Source organism: Chelonus insularis, unplaced genomic scaffold (assembly GCF_013357705.1).
Source record: "Chelonus insularis isolate UGA/USDA-ARS -01 unplaced genomic scaffold, ASM1335770v1 contig_3_pilon, whole genome shotgun sequence".
In the NCBI taxonomy this organism is placed as follows: Eukaryota; Metazoa; Arthropoda; class Insecta; order Hymenoptera; family Braconidae; genus Chelonus; species Chelonus insularis.
The window spans coordinates 2635371-2657507 of NW_023276556.1; the positions used below are offsets into that span (position 1 = coordinate 2635371).

General features: G+C 29.4%; 5 protein-coding genes across 10 annotated transcripts in view; 3 read left to right on the top strand and 2 right to left on the bottom strand.

Moving 5' to 3' along the window:
- LOC118068531 (Diuretic hormone 44 receptor 1) overlaps positions 1-13890 on the top strand; it is a 39347-nt gene extending 25457 nt beyond the window's left edge. For all 3 annotated transcript variants that reach the window (XM_035086001.1, XM_035086002.1, XM_035086003.1), the window contains 7 exons: positions 1135-1322; positions 1402-1482; positions 1540-1616; positions 9613-9732; positions 9894-10079; positions 13106-13260; positions 13322-13890. In XM_035086001.1, coding sequence (XP_034941892.1) covers positions 1135-1322; positions 1402-1482; positions 1540-1616; positions 9613-9732; positions 9894-10079; positions 13106-13260; positions 13322-13466 — 952 coding nt within the window. In that variant the 3' untranslated portion in view covers positions 13467-13890. The remainder of the gene's footprint in view (positions 1-1134; positions 1323-1401; positions 1483-1539; positions 1617-9612; positions 9733-9893; positions 10080-13105; positions 13261-13321) is intronic.
- A 289-nt stretch (positions 13891-14179) lies between these two features.
- Positions 14180-16091, bottom strand: LOC118068354 (protein RER1). 2 transcript variants are annotated; one of them, XM_035085684.1, is made up of 6 exons: positions 15935-16091; positions 15490-15574; positions 15306-15410; positions 15105-15201; positions 14797-15014; positions 14180-14719 (listed from the first exon to the last, which is right to left on the bottom strand). In XM_035085684.1, the coding sequence occupies exons 2-6, from the start codon at positions 15562-15564 to the stop codon at positions 14630-14632; spliced, it is 585 nt and encodes a 194-aa protein (XP_034941575.1). In that variant the 5' UTR covers positions 15565-15574; positions 15935-16091; the 3' UTR covers positions 14180-14629. The 2 variants fall into 2 exon arrangements, with proteins under 2 accessions (XP_034941575.1, XP_034941576.1); XM_035085685.1 differs by lacking the exon at positions 15935-16091 and adding an exon at positions 15647-15720.
- Positions 16092-16397: 306 nt separating this feature from the next.
- LOC118068462 (E3 ubiquitin-protein ligase RNF185-like) lies at positions 16398-19064 on the top strand. 3 transcript variants are annotated; one of them, XM_035085881.1, is made up of 6 exons: positions 16398-16674; positions 16760-16940; positions 17462-17624; positions 17695-17826; positions 17914-18086; positions 18441-19064. In XM_035085881.1, exons 3-6 carry the CDS (start codon positions 17476-17478, stop codon positions 18536-18538), a joined length of 552 nt encoding a protein of 183 aa, XP_034941772.1. In that variant the 5' UTR covers positions 16398-16674; positions 16760-16940; positions 17462-17475; the 3' UTR covers positions 18539-19064. The 3 variants fall into 3 exon arrangements, with proteins under 3 accessions (XP_034941772.1, XP_034941771.1, XP_034941773.1); XM_035085880.1 differs by having other exon boundaries at positions 16398-16631; XM_035085882.1 differs by lacking the exons at positions 16398-16674; positions 16760-16940 and adding an exon at positions 16996-17126.
- Positions 19065-19344: 280 nt separating this feature from the next.
- Positions 19345-20190, bottom strand: LOC118068463 (selenoprotein M-like). Its single transcript, XM_035085883.1, has 4 exons — positions 19988-20190; positions 19834-19904; positions 19667-19733; positions 19345-19517 (listed from the first exon to the last, which is right to left on the bottom strand). Exons 1-4 carry the CDS (start codon positions 20078-20080, stop codon positions 19413-19415), a joined length of 336 nt encoding a protein of 111 aa, XP_034941774.1. The 5' UTR covers positions 20081-20190; the 3' UTR covers positions 19345-19412.
- A 229-nt stretch (positions 20191-20419) lies between these two features.
- On the top strand, positions 20420-21912 carry LOC118068461 (corrinoid adenosyltransferase-like). The gene is made up of 3 exons (XM_035085879.1): positions 20420-20796; positions 20944-21313; positions 21391-21912. The coding sequence occupies exons 1-3, from the start codon at positions 20723-20725 to the stop codon at positions 21607-21609; spliced, it is 663 nt and encodes a 220-aa protein (XP_034941770.1). The 5' UTR covers positions 20420-20722; the 3' UTR covers positions 21610-21912.
- Positions 21913-22137: the final 225 nt, after the last annotated feature.

The window sequence follows — 22137 nt, forward strand, 5'->3', positions numbered from 1 at the left end:
TATATACGATATTTTCTTTTCTGGTCTCATAGCTTGTGAGTTCACCTGTACTTTTCTCATCAATGTCACGTAACTATAAGTATTTTCCTTAAGTTCTTTGATTCGTTTACTTTTGTGTACTTGACACTGCACATATTTCATAAACATTATGTCACGCAAAATATCAAAAACAAAATACAAACGATATTCTAGGATATAATACTGTAAACCACACATTTTCCACTTGTATTGATTCTTTATTGTATGATTGGAAAATATTTTTCTCTGGAATATGAAATCCATATTAGAACTGTACTGGCTTTGATTTACACATCATTTTATGAGAAATAAAATTTACAATAAGAGTAATTATAACAATCATAATGAATACATTGACAGTTCTGTCAATAAGTTTTACTATTTTTGTCTCAATTAAAAATTTTAAAAAATGGTCTAAATATAAACTGTTTTGAATGAATAGTAATAAAAAATTATGTTAAATATTCAAATTTAAAAAAATATATTAATTTGTAGGATTAGTTTCTATTTACTCGATTTTTATTCAAAGTTTAGGACTTTTTGTCCAGCAACTTAAAATTAAATCCACTTTACTCACTGTAAAAACACTAATCGCTTGCATCAAAATTAAAGTATTACAAATACTTGAAAAGTTTAGATTGGCAAATGTATATTTATAGTCAAACAAGTTGACGAAAATATTTATCTGAAACACCTAACAAAGACATTGATGGTACTTAATTAATATTTATATTGTACTACCAAATTATTACGTTTCACAACTTTGTAACTTGTGTTTATCAACAAATATTTACACAGTTAACTTGACACTTTTGGACCTAAAATTCAGTAGCATCAAATAATTTAAATACTTTACCATAGATTTAGCTAATTACAAGACTTAATCTCCAATTATTTTCAAAATTCATTTCAATGAATGAATTAAAGTAATTTTCAAATCGTATGAAATGTGATTCTTAATAAATATATAAATATTTATAATTATTTTACACTTGCAAAGAATTTGTTAAATTAATGAATCAAGTAAATGACCTCTACACAATTTTTATAATGTATTTATCTTTAATATCATAAAATAGGATATCTTATTGAACATTAACCTTTTACCTTTTACAGAGAGCTCAGATGTTTAAGAAATAGCATTCACACAAATCTCATGTTCACATACATCCTGACTGATCTAATGTGGATCCTTACTACTGTGTTGCAAGTTTCAATGCAGTCAGACGTACCAACATGTATAGTCTTTTTTTCTCTCCTTCATTACTTTCACTTGACTAACTTCTTCTGGATGTTCGTTGAAGGTAAAAATAAATCCAATTATATACTGTCATTTTATTTAAGACTAATTCTAAGGGAATTAATATCGAAAGACATTTTTAGGTTTATACCTGTATTTATTGGTCGTAAAAACCTTCACTGGAGACAACATTAAACTACGACTCTGTCTTTTCATTGGCTGGGGTAAGTTAATTATTTTAATTATCTTGTAACATATTTTGTCACTTCATTAACTTTTAGGGATACCAGGGCTTGTTATTGCGATTTGGGGAATCGCAAGATGGACTGTCATTGATGTGACTGAACATAGTAATCAAGTATGTCATTTTTAATAATTTTTTTTTCTTATAAATTTAACATTGTTTTAGATTTTCATTTTATAAGTGATAATTTTAGAGAAAAAAATTTTCAAAAGTTTTTAGAATTTCCAAAGCTTTCAAAATAAAATAAGAAAACAGATAATTTTATTTGATTAAATGTAGAGTTCAATATTGTAAATAATCAATAGACTGTTCATACTTCTATAATTAACAAAAATTTCCAGCCTTTCTTAGATTCAATAACTTACATTGAAGTGATAGTGAACATAAAAGTCGTCTTAAATCATGAAGATAAGATCGTATTCGTTTTTATTTTTTCAGATATTTCATGAACTGAAAAAATAAGAAGATACATGTAGTTGAAAAGATGTATATTTTTACATATTTTAAGAGATGACTTATTTGATATATTTGCTGATAGTTTGTCCTAGTTTCAATCCTATGAGTGCAATTCTAAAAAAAATATAACTTTCAAGTATCAAAAAAAAACATTCCACGTTTACGCTGTAACGAAGTTACATTTTTAAGGCCGATATTATAGAAAATTAATTGGTCTGATGAATCGATAATCAGTAAAATCATTTTATCGACCCAGGAGAAATAGCGCGAAATTTAAATTATCGGCGAAGCCTATTAATACCATGTATTAGAGAGAGAGGGTCATAAGAAACGTAATAGATCTGAGAGAGAGAGATATTGTGATGATCTTGTTGCCATGACGACTTCCCCACGCAACTCACCACAATAGTGGTGGGGGATAGCAAAGTGGGCGGAGCCAAACAGTATAAAAGGGCTGAATTTTGCGGAGATCTTCACTTCACCTGTCTCCGAGGTACTAGACCGACGAGACCGACGAGAGTAGTAGCTCACGTCGTATAATACAGAGTTGTAGCTCTGGCTAAAGGGTTGTAGCCTTTTAGTTGCCCCGGAGAGTCGAAGCTTTCCGAAAGTAGGAATTGGAGGGTTGAAGCCTTCCAGCCAAGAGTTGGTGCTCTTGGTTTTAGCTAGCGATCGAGAGTTGGAGCTCACGATCTCGAACCGTGTAGGAGTCGAAGCTCCTCGCTGACGAGTTGTAGCTCGTCAGCTATTCAGGCAAGGTTGTAGCCTTCCCTCGAAGAGTTGTTAGCTCTTCGAGTATCCCGGACGAGTTGTAGCTCGTCCTCACTTAGATAGGGTTCTAGAGTTAGAAGGTGAAGAGTCGTAGCTCGCACCTATACCCCCTAGAAGAGTTGGAGCTCTTCGTCGACGAGTTGTAGCTCGTCGATTATTCAGGCAAGGTTGTAGCCTTCCCTCGAGGAGTTGTTAGCTCTTCGAGTATCCCGGTCTGGGTTGTAGCCCGACCAACAAGAGGTTAGGCCACGGGGTAGACATTCTTTTGGGTGGGAATCATCTGCTAAAATACCAACTTTCTTGTCATAATACTATCGTATCGCCGTTGTTGAGCCACGCGTATATCTTAAATATAGTTAGATTTATTTGCTTTATTTATTCTGTCATTTTGTAAAACCAAATCGTTGGTTAGGACGAGTAAAATTAATGTACGTTGCCGTGTATGATATACACATAGCCCTGTTGTGGTTTGTTTTTGTGTTTTTAGTTTATTATTGGTTTATAACGTTATTCAGTCGTTTATTGTTAACTATAATTGTTATTAGTTGGAATTAATAAAGTTTATTTTTATTGTTTAACAGAATTCAAAAGAGAATTTACTTTGTAACGCATCCGCCATAGAATCCTGGGCCATAGAATTTAGATAAATTGTTAAATTGGGGCGGGAATTTTCTTGGGGACTCGCCTTGAGAAAATTTAGGTGTTACAATTGGCGCTCGAACATAGGACTTGTAATCTTTGAACAAGCAAATAAGCTATAGGCTTTAGAGCTTTAAAAAGAGTTAAAAATGGAAGCCGGTCCATCAAGAGTTAATATCTGGAGGTTAGGGAAGCCGCAAGTTAGAGCTGAGTTAGAAGCTCGTGGAATTGAGATGCCATCGAAAGCCTCGGTAGCACAACTAAGACAAATGTTGTGTGACGCCATCATGGATGATTGGAATAGGGGAGATATGGAGGACAATTTTGACATTGAACCGACAAGTAGAGATACAAGTGAAGGTCGGCTCACAGTCAGAGAAAATAATAAAGATAGAATAGCGAAACCTAACATACCGACAGTGATCAATAATATCGACGATATACCCGGTCTAAGAGATTTATTGACGCAACAATTAAGGGAGCACATATCGAGAGCACAATCTATAGTTTCCTCTGGTCTTTCTACGCCGCGATCAAGTAGACGGCGAGAGCAAGAAGTCAAAGAGGAAAGGGACCTAAAGATAAAAGAGCAGATCCGGAAATGGAACGTCACATTCGCTGGAGGCGAAGATGTAGTCTCATTTATCGAAAGAGTTGATGAATTGTCAGTAAGCTATGATATAGCAGACAAGTATCTTGTGCAGTGCATCCCAATATTATTGAAGGACAAAGCCTTGTTGTGGTACAGAAATAATAAGAAGAATTGGAAAGATTGGGAAGAGTTTACTAAAGCTCTGAAAGAATTTTATTTACCCTCACGATATCGAACTCAATTAAGTTTAGAAATCCAGGATAGAGTTCAAAAACCCGGAGAAACAGCACGCGATTTTATTACGGCTCTGCAGACGCTCATGCGTAGACAAGGAACTCTAAGCAACGAGGAACAAGTAGAAAGAATTCATGAGAATTTGAGACCAGAGTATCGAAGATATGTTCGAAGATGTGATGTAAAAACGATAACAGACATCATCAGTATGACCAGTGAATATGAGCGGTTAAGAGATGACGAGAAGCGGTTCAAGTCGTCTGGTGTTAATGACTGCAAAGAAGAAAATAAAAGACGTAACAAACGTAGTTCAGATATTAATAGGGTTCATAGCCTGTATGACAGTAAAGAATGCTGTTGGAAGTGTGGGCAACAAGGTCATAAGAGTTGGCAATGCCAAAATAAGCCACAAATCTTTTGCTTTAGATGTGGTAAATCGAATGTTCGTGCAACTCAATGTGGATGTCAACAGAATTGGAAAACAATTCAAAAGAAGAAAGGGATAAAACAAACTCGAGATCAGAAGGAACCAACGGAAAACATCGTGAATCCGATACCCAGCATGAACGGAGAACAAGGATTAGAAGAGATTGACGAAAGACCTTATTGTGACCCACTAGATAATGAAGATACCGTTCAAGAATCAGCAGTTAAGTTAGCAGAAAGGCTCCAAGTATTGAGAGGTGACCACAAAACCGTGATTTCTGGACATTTGGGGGTGGCAAAAACGATTTCAAGAATCGCAAACAAGTATGTTCGGCCAAGAATGCAGAACGACATCAATAGATACGTTCGTTTGTGCAAAAAACGCCAACGATACGAGTCCCCTCAGAAGCAGACGTCAGGAATAATGGCAACTATCAATGCTACGAAGCCATGGGAAATTATAGCAGTCAAATTACAAAGTCCTTTTATTAGATCGTTAAATGGACACACTCAATTGTTAGTAATTCAAGATAAATTCACGAAGCGGGTTGAAATATATTCACTCAAACAAGCTACAGCTTCAGAAATTTGTAGAGTTCTAAAAGAAGAAGTTATTTATCAATTTGGTTGCCCGAAGACAATCATCACGAGCAATGGCACTCAGTTTACTAGTAGGAAATTCCAGAAATTGTTGAAGGATTTCGGAATAAGACATGTGGCAACTCCAACATGCTTTGCACAACATAAAGGAGTTGGAAGAACTAACAAGGTGCTAAGAACCATGATTTTGCAGCACGACAAGAAGTCATACCAATCTTCGAATAGGAATTTAGCTAAGCGGAAGTTTGCAAGTAATGAATCTACTAAAGTCAGACAAGTCTATCCAAAATATAACAGAAAAACATTACCATTAAATACAATACCAAGTACTTTAGAAGAAATGAACCGGTCAAGACATTTGCAAGATGATAGAGTTTTAGCATCTGGAAAACAGAAGAAATATTACAGTAAAAACAGACGGAAAAGGATACCAGGTATAGGAAACATGGTAACTAAGAAAGAGTATCTTTCAGCAGCAGCTAACCATTGTGCCGCCAAACTTGCCCCCAGATATAACGGCTCATTGATAGGACTTAAAATGTACGTAGATAAAGTAGGAGTGGTGTGCAACAATGGAAACACACCTGTAAGAAATTTTGGTACTTGAAAAAGAAATATTTATTTTGTTTGTTTCCAATTGTTCAGTTGTGAGAAAAGATTTTTGTTTCGTTTATATCACTTGTATGATAAGTAATGATGTTAAGTATTGAAAATGATTGTTTGATATTAATTTACAAATGATTGTAGAACTGTAATAATTTAAAGCAAATATTTAGCATTATAATAAGGAATTTTTATAGTTAAGCAATGTACAATAAAGATAAGGCTAAGTTTCTGTAGTTAAGCCGAAATGATTGTAATTATTTGTTAGTATTTAAGTCTAAAAGTAATGGCAAAATTATGAATAAATTGTTGTAAAAAGAGAATGTACTTGTTGGCAAATGAAGAGTAACTGATGCCTCTCGTACATTTTCACTATTTTTTTTGTATATACGGCTAAGGAAAAAAAAATAATTTCCAGAAAAAAATTCTTTTTTTTTAGGAAAAAAGAGGGGGATGTAACGAAGTTACATTTTTAAGGCCGATATTATAGAAAATTAATTGGTCTGATGAATCGATAATCAGTAAAATCATTTTATCGACCCAGGAGAAATAGCGCGAAATTTAAATTATCGGCGAAGCCTATTAATACCATGTATTAGAGAGAGAGGGTCATAAGAAACGTAATAGATCTGAGAGAGAGAGATATTGTGATGATCTTGTTGCCATGACGACTTCCCCACGCAACTCACCACAATAGTGGTGGGGGATAGCAAAGTGGGCGGAGCCAAACAGTATAAAAGGGCTGAATTTTGCGGAGATCTTCACTTCACCTGTCTCCGAGGTACTAGACCGACGAGACCGACGAGAGTAGTAGCTCACGTCGTATAATACAGAGTTGTAGCTCTGGCTAAAGGGTTGTAGCCTTTTAGTTGCCCCGGAGAGTCGAAGCTTTCCGAAAGTAGGAATTGGAGGGTTGAAGCCTTCCAGCCAAGAGTTGGTGCTCTTGGTTTTAGCTAGCGATCGAGAGTTGGAGCTCACGATCTCGAACCGTGTAGGAGTCGAAGCTCCTCGCTGACGAGTTGTAGCTCGTCAGCTATTCAGGCAAGGTTGTAGCCTTCCCTCGAAGAGTTGTTAGCTCTTCGAGTATCCCGGACGAGTTGTAGCTCGTCCTCACTTAGATAGGGTTCTAGAGTTAGAAGGTGAAGAGTCGTAGCTCGCACCTATACCCCCTAGAAGAGTTGGAGCTCTTCGTCGACGAGTTGTAGCTCGTCGATTATTCAGGCAAGGTTGTAGCCTTCCCTCGAGGAGTTGTTAGCTCTTCGAGTATCCCGGTCTGGGTTGTAGCCCGACCAACAAGAGGTTAGGCCACGGGGTAGACATTCTTTTGGGTGGGAATCATCTGCTAAAATACCAACTTTCTTGTCATAATACTATCGTATCGCCGTTGTTGAGCCACGCGTATATCTTAAATATAGTTAGATTTATTTGCTTTATTTATTCTGTCATTTTGTAAAACCAAATCGTTGGTTAGGACGAGTAAAATTAATGTACGTTGCCGTGTATGATATACACATAGCCCTGTTGTGGTTTGTTTTTGTGTTTTTAGTTTATTATTGGTTTATAACGTTATTCAGTCGTTTATTGTTAACTATAATTGTTATTAGTTGGAATTAATAAAGTTTATTTTTATTGTTTAACAGAATTCAAAAGAGAATTTACTTTGTAACATATCCGCCATTGAATCCTGGTCCATAGAAATTAAATAACTTGTTAAATTTAGGCGGGAATTTTCTTAGGGACTCGCCTTAAGAAAATTTAGTCGTTACAACGCATTAAAATATGAAAAAAAAGAAAAGATCATTAATTAAAAAAATTTTATTTATCAAAAAGAAATATTTTAACATTCTAAAGAGAAATAAAAAAAAGCTTCTGACGCTTCATTTTTCCATTTGAAGAAATTTTATAAATAACTCCCGAGATTAATTCGATGGACATTATTAGCTATAAGATTGATGAATGCATTCTGACGTAATTTTTCATTGATAATAGTTCAAGCTGAAGAAATTGAGCAATTATGAAGATAGTCTTCAATCTCTTTTTTTAAAGTAGAAATTGTCTTTCTTGAAAAAAAAACGTCAGAAAATATAATGAGAATTTTTTGCAAAATTTATTCTTCATTTTTCTTAATCAAGAAGATCATGGTAAATTATCTTACTTAGTGCAATTAAGATTTAAATTTTTCATTCTCTTTTGTTTTAGTCGTTTTAAATAATAATGAAATTGAAGTTAAAAATAAACCCTGACCATCAAACTCTTAGAACCTACATGTCTCAAAACGCTTTAATCGATCGACTTGTATAGAATATCAGGAAGAAACTGAGATTTCTAATTTATATCTATAAAATGTAAAAAATTTTCTGAAATATTAATAAGAAAAATTTATTGAAGATATTTCTTACGATGTAAAAATTCTGAATATGGAAATTTTCTTGCAACTAAACCTTCAAGGCAAAAATATTTATCTCATTTATTTTTATTGTTTATTATGTTATAAAATTAAAAAAATCTTACATATTGTTAACATAAAACACTAAAGTATTCTTCAAATTTTAAAAATACAGTTGAACTTTTATATTTAATGATTAAAAATTTTAAGAGAATCATCTAAAAGTAAAATATCAATAGTAAAAATAAAATCGTGGAATAAGCTTTAAAATATCTACGTCTCTATATAAAAAATGTCGAGGATGAAAATCAGAAGCTTTAAATCCTTTAGAAGGTTCTGTAATATTTTTAGAATTCTTATCAGAAAATGTTTATAATATTTTTTAGGAAAAAACTGATAGTAAAGAATTTTTAAATATTTTTCTGAAAATCAATACATATAACATTAATTTAGATATTCAACAACTAGATTCGTGAGAAAAATAATTAAAATTCTAACTTTTGTCGCAAATATTAGTCATGAAGTGCGTGTGGTTTAGTCTTTTATTTAGTTTTACCTACGGATGAACAAAGTTAAACACGATTACCAAAATTGTCACGCATGATTTATTTTACTAATTTTTTTCATATAAAATTAAGCTCGAAACACAAATGAAAATACATTGTTCAAAAATATTCATTAATTCAAGCTTTATTTAAAGAAATTTTAATTCTGAGTCAATGTTGAACTATAAGTTTTAGTTTAATCTTTTATTGATAAAAAAAGATTAGTGGTATAACATTAATACTCTGCTTTTTTTTAAATTCAATACTTCATAATTTGAATTCATGGATTAAAAGTAAATATGTTTTTTATTAGTCACAGTTAATAGAACTTCAAATTTTCAGTTTATTAAATAGAAACTTTGAGATTGAACGAATTAAAAATTATTGCCTTGATATAATGAACAATTTAAACAATAGTTAAAATAAATATTGATTCAACTTGAAGCCAAGGTGTCTTGGTCAACTCAAAACACCTGTTTTCATAAAAGACTATTGTTCATACACAAAACAATGTATATACTGCTTAAAGGTGATAATTAATTGAAAATTTATTCAACAGATGGTTGAAATTATTACTCAACGTTGTATAAAATAAGAAACCCATTAAAATTCTGCAGCAAAATGACATCCATATATTATGTATTATTGCAGACAATTCATCTAATGTCAAAGACTCATAAAAAGTGCAAAAAAGTGTCTGAGCTGTGGCTAGACATCAAAAAATATAGTTCTACGTGACAAAATTATATTCACAACTTTTTAGTTATTTCACTAAATATTCAACTAAATATTTTCTAAATATTCTACTGTTACATTTCTAAAAAAAAATTACTATTTAACTTTTTGACTGTTTTTCAGAACGACGCATTATATAGATATTGTCCCTGGATGGTTAATCATCCCTATGACTGGTTTTATCAAGCTCCAGCTATTACTGTTCTCGGAACGAATGTCATCTTTCTTTTCATGATCATGTGGGTCAGTTGAATCAAATTATCCTTATATGTCTGTACAATTTACACAGAGTAGTATGTTTTTTTCCATCAGATTTAATTTATTTGTTTTTTCTTTCTCTTCATTTCCTTCGACTATTGTTTCATTATATTTTTTTAATAACTTGTATTTTCATTTTTTATCAGGTTCTGATAACAAAACTACGTTCAGCAAATAATGTGGAAACTCAACAATATAGAAAAGCGACCAAAGCTCTACTAGTTCTCATTCCACTTCTAGGAGTAACGTATGTACTGGTTATAGCAGGCCCAACTAAAGGCGAGGTTGCTAATATTTTTTCCTATGCCAGAGCCATACTCCTTTCTTCACAGGTACGATAAAGAGTTTATTTTTATTTTTTATTTTTTTTCAATAATCAAAGAAATATCTCTCATAATATTGAATCACGAAAAAAAGTAATCAAATAGTAAATAAAAAAATATCAGTAAATGAAGTCCTAAAATATGTATCTAATACATGAAAGATATATAAACAAATATTTTATCAACTCGATTAAATATTTTGCTTTGAACTACTAGATAAATGTTTCTACATTTTCAATGTTCAGATAAAAAATTCTAAAAAAAAAAATCAAAAAGCTTTAGTTTCACATAAATATCATCGTTGTCAGGATACAAACAATAAAATAGAAACTTTTTGTCAAATAAAAGTCTCGTTTACAAAAAAATTCAAAGCTTTGATATTAAGTAAAAAATTACTTATTATTATTAATGGATGGTATTTTATTAATCAACTCATGTATTATTTATTATTAAATTAGTTGTTAATAAAAGGTACAAATTAGAAAATAACACTGAGAAAATAATGTGAATAAAATACATTGTTACATTACAATATCTTATATTGATACAAGTGCAAAATTAATACTTGCCACTAAACTAAATATGCAATTATGCTAGCAATACATTTACTTCTATGAACAGATGGATAAACATACCAATGCTGTTGTCAATTAATTGAAATAGTTATAAGCAGTTGAACCATGTTTGTAATTTGGAAATTAATGCATACATTGTGATATAAATCGTTGTAGATTCTAGACATGATTAAAGTTGAAATGGTATACTAAAATAAAAGAATTGAGTCTGGGGAATATGAAGAAAAATTATAGCATTATATTAATGACACATATGTGACCAGGTGGAGCATTTTAAAATTATTACAGTATAAATTCAAAGACATTTTGAATGTAAAAACTCTAAAAAGTTTAAGAGAATTAAATTTAAATTCAACTTATTTATAAATTTAAAATAAAAACTAAACAATCATCAATGCAATTTAAAGTTTATATAAAAGCGAATTATCTATTGTTCTTATTTATTAAGGATTCTATAAAAGTTAATTTATTGTAAGCATCATTGTTATTTTACTTTTCAAACACTTCAGATAGAGAGAAATAATCTTCTATGTTATCTATGACTTCACAAATAAAATAATAGTAATAGATATTTAGGAAATTGAATTAGGGAATAAAAAAATAATAAACATGATAGAAGTCATGTAAATTTCTCGATTATCTTACATTTTAAGATACATCTTCACTAACTTCCATTAAACTTAAATCTCTCATCAAATTAGTTACTGCCAATATACTGTTACATTTTACAGGGGACATAAAGTTTGAAAATTTGACGTAAGCGTTAGCAAGATCTAAATTACCGTGAGATTTGAGTTTTATGTGAGTTGGTCAAATTAAATCGTAGTATAAAAATATTAGAAGATATTTGGATTTACTAAGAGGAAATTTAGCAAGCGTTACACTGTGGTTAGACAAAAATGTACTGTGCTAATATAGTTATCAAAAAAGAAAGAATGGAATTAAATGTAACTATGTACAAGGTTCATGTTGAATATAAATGTTTTTGTTACGTGGCAGCATGCAGAGTCCATGAATAATATAAATTAAGACAGTCTATGTCACTAGTAAATTCTATATTTTTTATAAACTTTAAATGATGATGGAAAAAAATTCACTACCGCATAATAATGGATGAAGAACATAACATACTGAATGAAATGTTATGACAGTATGTGAGATTCATTATTTGTGGATTGAACATAATTTAAACTCTAATTTTATTCTAAAAATAGAGATATTTTTTATTATTTTATTTTAGTAGTATTTTTAAATATTCATAAAATTGATTACTTCTTTCTAAATAAATGAATTGTACTACTAAAGACTTGTAATGATAGTCAGCAAACATTTATTACTATGATAAAGAAGCATTTCATTGCTCAAAAGAAAGTTTTTTTATAGCAATAATAATTATGACAATGTTCATGGTTATTATTATTAATGCAAATGTCTTCAATAATAGTTACAATTATTACAGTGGTTATCATAGGATAAAGAAGAATTATTTAATCGTCCAAATAATATCAACCTATTTGGCTATGACCACAAAACCCAGTAACCACAAACAGTACATCGACCCTACCATGTTGAACATTGTGACAGTTGGTATGCCATTAAAAAAATTAGGGATTGTCAAGGGGACACTTCATTTCCTCTTCTGCCCTCTCTGTCACATATCATTTTTTTCTATTACTTTTTTTTACCACGACTTCTAATATTATCGACCATCTTTAAAAAATATTTATTGAATGATAAAAATAGATTTCTATTCAAGAAAAAGTTGAAAGGACAAGATATTGTTATTTGTGTGTCAAATATTTAATCAGTTGAAAAAATCATTATCAAATTTTTGTTGCTGTCAATCTAATGTAATATAATATTATCATATTTTACTATGACACTTTTTAGCATAATATTGCAATTATAGAAATGTTACATTGAAATAATAACAACCATAACATGGTAAAAAGTAATATACAGAAGTGTATTTTTGTATGTATAGAAATGTTAGTATTTACTTTCATACACGAGAAACATCTTTTATAATATTCTCTCCATATGTAGTTAGAAAAAAAAACTCTGGTCTGTATTGTGTTTTAATAATTGTACTCTGTGGAATCAGATTAAATTTAGTGAAATAATAATTCTGTTTTAATGAAACTTATTTTATGAAAACAACACTATTAAAAAGAGACAAGAAAAAGAAATTTATATAAATTCCAACTAAATTGAGCAAGAAATTAATATGCAACATAAAATAAATTACTTTAGCAAATTTTTTATTAAAGCCTTAGAAAATAACATACTTCAATAGTTAAGCTTATTTAGTCTCTAGTAATAAAATTACTACAAAATGTATTTATTACACTAACAAATTATTTTCTCAGCGTTCTTTGTAATTTGTATCTTACTTAAAAATATTTAACGTCATAAAAATGAATAATCGTTCGACTAATAAATTAATAATTCTTATATTAGGGTTTACTAGTGGCTCTTTTTTACTGTTTCCTCAACACGGAAGTTCAAAATACAGTCAGACATCATTTTTCACGCTGGAGTGCTGCAAGAGACTTAGGAATGGATAGAAAATATTACAACAACTGGTCACCAAGATCGAGAACAGAAAGCATAAGGTTTACATCACTCATCAAAGCTTCTTCAACGAATCCTAGGACTGTTTAACTGTTGTTTCAGGCTTTACTGTCAGCCGACGGTACTTTACAAGAAGCGAGAATCGACAGCGAGTGAAACTACAACCACAACAGTTGTTGGAATGAATTCAACGGTTACATTTCTCGATCGATCGAGGGCTACTATTTCTGAAGACCTCAACGAGTGATAAAGCTCTATTGACTGCCTCGAATAAAATGCAACTTCTTTACAAATTCAGCAACAAAGTGTCCAACTACTCTAGTTAACTTGGTCATTCGCAATTAACCACTATTTAATGATGAAGTGAATTATTCCATTATCAACTAAACAGTTCAAGGATAATCTTCGCTATTTATCCATACAACCTATTCAATCTGCGGGTAATCGTCTTACAACTATATTCAATTAAATGGTATAAATAATCGTCTTCCGTTTCAAAAGATTGTCATACTGATTGACGATTATCATTATCAATAATCACCAATTATTAATTAATTATTATTTTTATTGTAAAAACAAAAATATCGAGCTATTAAATGTATTTATGATAAATAATATACGAAAGCTCTCATTGTTGTACCTGAACTTTAATGTAAAGAATAAAATAAAAGAAAAAGTCATCGTAAATATTGCTCATTATTTATTATTGAAATTATCATTATCATCATCTTAGATACGAAAATGGAAATAAATATTAATAAATAATTTTTTGTTTTCAAATGTTCACACTCATTTGGCTATTTGTTTATAAAGATTGTTTTTATAAAAATTAATTTAGGAAATTATGAAAAAATTTGTCACTTATATTGTATCAGGTATAAATAAATAAAATGTCTAGGATAAAAATATTTTCTGCGCCAGTTGTTTTTCCATTGCATGTAAAATTTAATAATCACTCAATTAATGAATCAATTTGTTTATTCTTATTATTACTATTGTTATTATTATTATTATAGTTCATTTTAAAGATTGATGTGCACGACTGCAAATGATTCTTTGTACAAGATTTATGATACAAATGTGGACAAGACATGTTTATACATGAGCATAATCTTAATTAATTATTACAAATGGAGATTAAATTTTATATTCTTGTTACATTCGCTTTAACTTTTCCTTTATAACTCGTTTTTTCGCAGTTTTTATGTGATTATCAAAGTCATATATTATCAAGACGCAAAAAATAATTAGAACGAATATTATTACTTACATATGACCAGGCATAGTTTTTTCATTCCAACTGTTTCTTCTTATTATTTATAAACAATTTAAATTAATCAATAAATCAATCCTACACACATTTACGCACTTTCAATCAACGAATATACTTTTTATATTTAAAATTGATCCTCATTTACTCATTATCCTTACATTATTTTCATGATTTTGGTATTTTGGTTTACCATGAGTAAATGGTAGATAACGATACTTGATCATATGCTGCAAAAAAAAAAGTATTATTAATAACCAATTCGTTATTTATTTAAAACTTGTCTAGTACTTTGTGTTAGTATTACCTTTATTTGCCGTTTCATCGTTATACAGAATAATGTAATGAAATACATCACTAAGATGGGCCAAAAGACAGGAATGTTGAAAACATTAAACATCGTACATATTAAAGCAATAACAGTTGACTTGGTGACTGAATACCAAAATTTAAATTCTGGTAAGCGTCTCATGAAAGGTTTGAATTCTTCATTAGCTTTAGTCGGCAGTTCCGGACCATCTCCATCTAGAGAATGAACGTATTCATAATTAATTATAAAAATAAATATATTTCCTATTCTGAAATGATATTTGTATTGAGTCAGATATTATTTACCATCAAACTCCATTGCTGGATCACTTTTTGGCGTTAGAAAACCTATAAATAAATTAAGGTGATAGATTCCAAGGGCGTATATAATAATATACCATCCCTAAAAAATAAAAAATTAGAGACAAGTGATTAGTTATTATAAGTAATGTGTACTAACATAGACTTCTTAATCAGATTCTAGATCTTGAACATCATTCAACATACTTGCGATAAAAGAATACGTAGAACAAATATGACTAATAGAGCTCCAGCAAATAGCCATCTGGTGAAAACATGTGGAGTCCACAAATCCAGGTAGCTTTGATATATCTGTTATAACACAAAATAATATCTCTTGTGAATGATAAATTAATGAAAAAAAATGTATATATATAATGTAAATTCTAACCTGTGATATCCTCTTAGCAACTTGGAACACAGTACTCCGTTTCGCAGGACCGCCGAGATCCTCATCTTGCATCATTTTATTATATCTGTATCATTAAAAAATTTCCAGTTATTTTTTATTTAAAAAAAATAAATGAATAAATAAAAATAATGAGTACAAGAAAGTGTCGGTTCTTCAAAGTTTGAGGAAAAAGTAGCTGTTGAAGCGCAAGGGGTTATCAATAAAAAAAGGATTTTATTATCTTCAACAGCGCTAATTTTAATTACAAGTAATAGATACAATAGTGAACTATTAAAAATAAGCAATAGAATTAAATGTTTAATATTTTTATCACTTTTCTATATCCAATAATGAACTTAAGAATATGGATAACCTCATTCTTTTTGATTGTGTAAATGCTCTTACTTAGAAGTTTTTTTCCATATTTAACTATTAATATAATTACCTAAAAGTATTTTTATAATCGCACTAATATTTTACGAGCGTTTAATACTCCGAGTTTGATCAAATAAAAAAAATATACACGTCACAACATTAATGACATACTATGATTAGCGAGTATGTGGTACGTTTACAGTAGCCAACCAAACGATAAGACAGATCTGTGATTTAATCGATAATAACAATCTCTACTAAGCCTGCCATTTTGAAAATTAACAAACTTATGAAAATTTTTAAATATTAATATAATATATATTATATAAATATATCATTATTCAATCAATACTTCAATTCTTTAACTCATTATTAGTTATTATTATTATATTATAAAAAATGAAATAAAAATTTTTCAATTAGATTTAAAAAATGCGGGAAAAACTGCACTTAAGCGCCATCTCTGGAATAAAGAGGGAACAGTAATAAGAACCAAAAGTTATTCTTTCCTCTTCTCTTTTGGCCTTGTCACAATTTTTATTTGTCAAAACACAGAAACATAGGTGTGTGTTGAGACAATCTTACATCTGATCAAGTGACTATTGAATCAGTGTATCGAATGATTAATAGAAATTTTAATAATATCTTAGAATGAAAAAATTAATAATTGTATGAAAATCAATGAACATTAGATGTTAATCAACGAACTTTCGCCACGTAATCCAAAAGCAACGTAAAAGATTACGCATTTTGAGACCTTTTAATACGTACGTGTTGTTCCGAGCATTCGTTTTTATTCATCAGTGACGAGTGATTAAAAAAATTATATGAGTATATTTTTTCCTTGATTGCTCAATTTATTTGCTAACTAATTGTCTTTATCACACATTACTAGGCATTACTCCTATCATCGTATCTACTTAGCCGTGTAATGTTTAACGTATTCTGGAGAATGAAAAACAGTAGATAAAGTGAAGAAGAAGATACTAAATAAATATTATTATTATTTATCGTACGTCAGTGTATTATTCTTTTGGCTTATCGACCATTTGACCTCGACTTGATTAACTCCACAAGTAAGTTATTTTTTCTCAATGTTTTGATTTTTTATAGAAAAAGTCTAAAGTCTAATGAATACCAACTGTAAAATATATACTTACTGAAATTTCTAGAATAAAAAGTTTTTCGTAAAGTTATCTGTGATATAAAATTCAAAGTCAACATGCTCTGAACACCCATAACCAACAAATATTAATCTATTCGTATGAAATTAGTAAAACATTATTTGAAAATTCATCTTTAAGATATTAAAAATTATAAAACATATAATTTTTGATTTAACTAATAATTATTTCAAAAGTTTGTGTAATTTTTATAAATAATTTTAACTTGTCCATACTGTACCACTTCAATTCGCAAAAAATTAATTTATGCGAAGTGAAGGGGCAATTTAATTTATAACGATAAGAAACAAAGTTATTTGAAGTCTTTGAATGGTAGTTTTTTCAGGAAAATAGTTATGAACATAAATCGGGTATCATTGGAATTTAATGCTTTGGGTATAAACGTCATAACATGGAATGATTGTATGCTTTAGCTCTAAACGACAAGATGAGCAGCGTAGAAGAACAACCAGGACCGTCACAGCCTTCAGGCTCTGCCAGTAAAGACAAAGAAAAAGAGGACCGAATGTTTGAATGCAATATTTGCTTAGATACTGCCAAAGATGCTGTTGTAAGCCTGTGTGGTCATCTGTTTTGGTGTGTACTTCATTATTGGTTTACATTCAATGTCTTATTGTAGAAGAATAACTTTTACTCTTACTTTTAGTTGGCCCTGTCTTCATCAATGGCTTCAGACTCGACCTAGTAGACAAGTTTGTCCAGTTTGCAAGGCAGCTATTAGCAAAGAAAAAGTCATTCCACTTTATGGAAGAGGAACATCAAAACAAGAAGACCCAAGGTAGATGACTTAAGATATTTACTGTTGAAGACAATTGTTTTTTTTCTTCTGTGATAATACAATTATTATAATTAAATATTTTAATAGGAATAATGTACCACCTCGACCAGTTGGCCAAAGATCAGAACCTGAAGGAAATACTGGATTTTCTGGACTTGGATTTGGGGACGGTGGATTTCATATGTCTTTCGGCATAGGTGGTTATCCGTTTGGATTTTTCATGTCGACACTTAATTTTGGAGACGCGAGACCAAGTACAGGTAAATATTAATTTCCTATATTTATTGATGATTTTATAAATTGTAGAATCAAAATTCGGTAAAAGTCATCACGAGACGGTTTCGAATCCAAAATGTTGACCTCTCTTTTTCTACCTAGTGAAAGTAAAAGTACGATTACGAAATTTCACATTAAAGTTTGGCGTTTAAGTTAAATCTGATTATGAATAAATTTGCTTGGATGATTCAATAAAACTCTTATTATATTTTGCTTAAAAGAGTATAACTGATTGATTTGAACACCGTAAAACTGTTAATTTTAATTATGAAAAAAAGTTAATTATAAGCTTAATGTGCTCATTAAGATAAATTTCATCAATAAATTAATTATTACAGCACCACGAGGCACACCACAATATGAAGATGATTCATACATATCTAAAGTTTTTCTTTGGCTGGCGATTATTTTCATCGGATGGCTTTTAATGGCATAGTCATCAATGGCTTCGGTATTACTTTTATTCTAAAAACTTTTACAATAAAATATTCATACATATATTGATAGTATCATAGTCGCTGAATTTTGTCTTTTCTATAATTAAAGTTTAAAAAAGTATGGCGACTTAATTCCGGAACTATTAGCAAATAGAGTTCTACCTTAATCCGCAAATGTTTCAATATTTAATTCTGTTAGAAATTTCAACTTTCATTAAATACCTGATAGAAAAGAAAGATACAAGCAACAGATTACAAAACAGCTATATAAGTTCTTATGAATTAATAAACAACATGGTAAGCTACTTTGGTATATTGTAGGTGTTTATTCGGTAATAAATTTGATATAAACTTAATGACAAAAAAGTCCGAATTTGTGTTAAACGCAATATAAAATCATGTATATATAAATGTATCTTATTAATAATAAGGATAGTTTAACCTACTTCTATATTTAATGGAGTGATAAAATAACATAAACAATTTCTATAATGTTGAAAAACATGCTTGGGAATGAATAGTAATCGTATAACAAGTCAAAACTTTATTGATTATTTTAAATGGTGTAAGAAAAAATTTATTTGTATTTTTACAAAACAGTATAATACTGCTGTTTTTCAGAACAATTTTATTTTGTATGTTACTCAGAATTATATAAATTAGCTCATATGTTATATAAAACAACTATGGAATGAAAAATACAATCCCAGGATGATAAAGTCATCATTAAAACATAATCATAATAAAATAATGCATTTAGTATAGCTATTAATTGTACAATCCAATCACTTGATCCTTTTTATCATTTTTTTTCATGAAATATAATAGAAGATTCAGAACTTCAGTTCTTCTCAATTGAATGAGTGAAATTTTTTATATTTCGTCTTTCAAATGTTTTTCACGAGTAAATCCTTTTGAGACTAAAAGTTCATTACATTCTTCTCGAGTTAATTTAGACAGTGGCAGACGTTCAATTTCCTAAAAATGAAGTTTAAAATAAATTTATAAGAATATAAAATATGTAGTTATTGTAAATATTTATTTAAATATATATTAATTATATTATTATCTTGATTCTAAAATAAAAAAAAGTGTTTTTCATTTTCAATCGTTAATTTTAAATTTACCTCATTATTTTTGTAAAGTACAAGTTCTGGAATTGCTCCAGCAATGTTTTTATATTCCACTCTTTCACTAAAAAGATTTCTAAGAAAAATTATAGCTTAAAAAATGAAATAAATAATGTTTTTCTATATAAAAAATTTTTATGAAAATTTATTCAGTCAAAGGATACTAATCAGGAACGTCTTCGAAAATGAATTTTTTTACATCTGGGAGTCTATTCAATGAACATCCTGAACAACTCTGAAATTGAAAATGATGAAATTAATAAAAAATATTTTTTTATTCGTCGTTTAATTATACGTCAATAAAATATTAATATTTACCTCAATCACAGCACGATCATAATAAGTACCAGTATTTTCTGCAAGAACTACCGAAAAAGCAAAAACGATTATGCATAGAATTTTCGTATCCATTATGATAACTTCTTCGTATTATTTTTTTTTCAACGTTGTAATTTCGCAGCTTCTTCGTAGAAATTTTATTTTGCGTTTATATCAATTCACATAGAACTACGCCGTTTTTGCTAGCAATGGGATGAAATGAAAGATGACGCTTTACTCTTATTCTTTTTGGACCGCAAAATTTTGAAATTACTTATGGTCACAAACATTAAAATATTTTTATGTTATTATTTATATGATATTATCACTGAAAGTTGAATATCTTTTTATAGATGAGCTTTTTATAAATCTAAAGATAAGTTAACAGTACTAAGCTTTATGTTTAACATTCATTGTCAATTATTTTGAATCAGTGATATATGAAGTTTATCGGTGGTTAGTTGACATATCAGTTAAAGAATGTTATATCAATATCGCTAAATAATTAGAGTTTTGTAAAATTTATTATCAGAAAAGTGATTTTTATCAACTATTTAATACTGGTCAATGTAATTAGAGAATAAAACGTTACCTTTTTATTTAAATTGATATTCATTGAATTGCGTCAAAATGACTTCATCAATCAACAATTCTGTCGAATATATTTAGTTGTGTATTATAATTCTACAATTGATTGTCGTTCATCACAAAAATAGATATTCTTTCTTCGTTATTATGGAAGTGCTGAAATATTCATGGAAAAAATATTTATTTGTATATAAAAATCATCTAAATTTATTATTTCAAAGGTTAGTTCAAAGTTATAACCTAAACTTAATTTGATAGATTTATGCAGTACACAAATAAAAGATACGCAATATAAATGCGTACTAAATAATAACGTACATTGATTATAAATGAAAAATTAAATAATATCTATTTTGAAATTTTTGCAGTCATGCTCCAAATTTGATAAGCACTCATGCAGCTTATTTTTCAAACAATAATAAACCTTCATCATCTCCGTCATCGAATACTCATCAAACATGTGTGAATGATCATACTTCAAATGCCATGGATACCACTGATGAACTTTCTTCATTCATCGGTTTAGCAGGAGAATTCGCATGTGAAACTACTGCTCAACATCCATATATTGACAAACTTAAAAGAGTACAAACGATTTTATTTGAAATCAGAAATGCAATATCTAAATCCAGTGCAAATAAAAGAAATAGTTTTGAAAATAAACATACTAAAGATTTAGAAGAATGGATTTTAGAATACGCTAATCAATTACCACCTCCAGAAGACTATATTATTCCTGTAGATATATTTTTAATTTACAGCTTCAATTTGAACAGATAATAATATTTTTTAATTTTAATATTTTTAATGTTTAGGGGGGCGGTAAAGCATCAGCATCACTTCATGTTGCTCGGGCGATTTGTAAACGTGCAGAAAAAAGTCTTATTCCATTAATACATCAAGGATTGCTTGATGAAGAGACTCAAAGATATCTAAACCGACTAGCAGAATTTTTATTTACTGTTTCTCGAATTGCTGCAAAATGTGACCAACGTACTGAAAGCATTTATATTCCACGAGCAGATAATAAATAACAAACTGTAATTATCCACGTGAGGAGAGTTTAATTCAAGAATTTTTGGATAAATGAATATTCTCTACATCAATTAAACATTTTAAATGTTGAATATTTGAAACAACAACTAATCTATAGAGTCAATAATTAATTATAGGCTTATCAGACTAAGGATAATGGGTTCATTCACAGTTCCTTATCTTTTAGTCAATGATTGATACATTTTTCAATCTTACGTGTTATCATTAGTTTCAATTACTATTTATGTAAAATGAAACATTGAAATTTTTTATTAAATGTTTTGTAAACATGCTTTTTTATTCTTCCACAAAATAAATCTATTAAATTTCAAATTATTTTCATTGAAAGAAATTCATATTTTTGTGTTTTAATAAAAAATTATATTAAATAGTCAATAAGTTTTTACAGAAGAATAAAATAATTTTATTCATATTGTTAATCATGAGTCATATAAATAAATGTATGTTTCATTTAGTGTAAACTGAAACAAATTTTCTAATTGAATGGATTGAAAAAATGTTTTGTG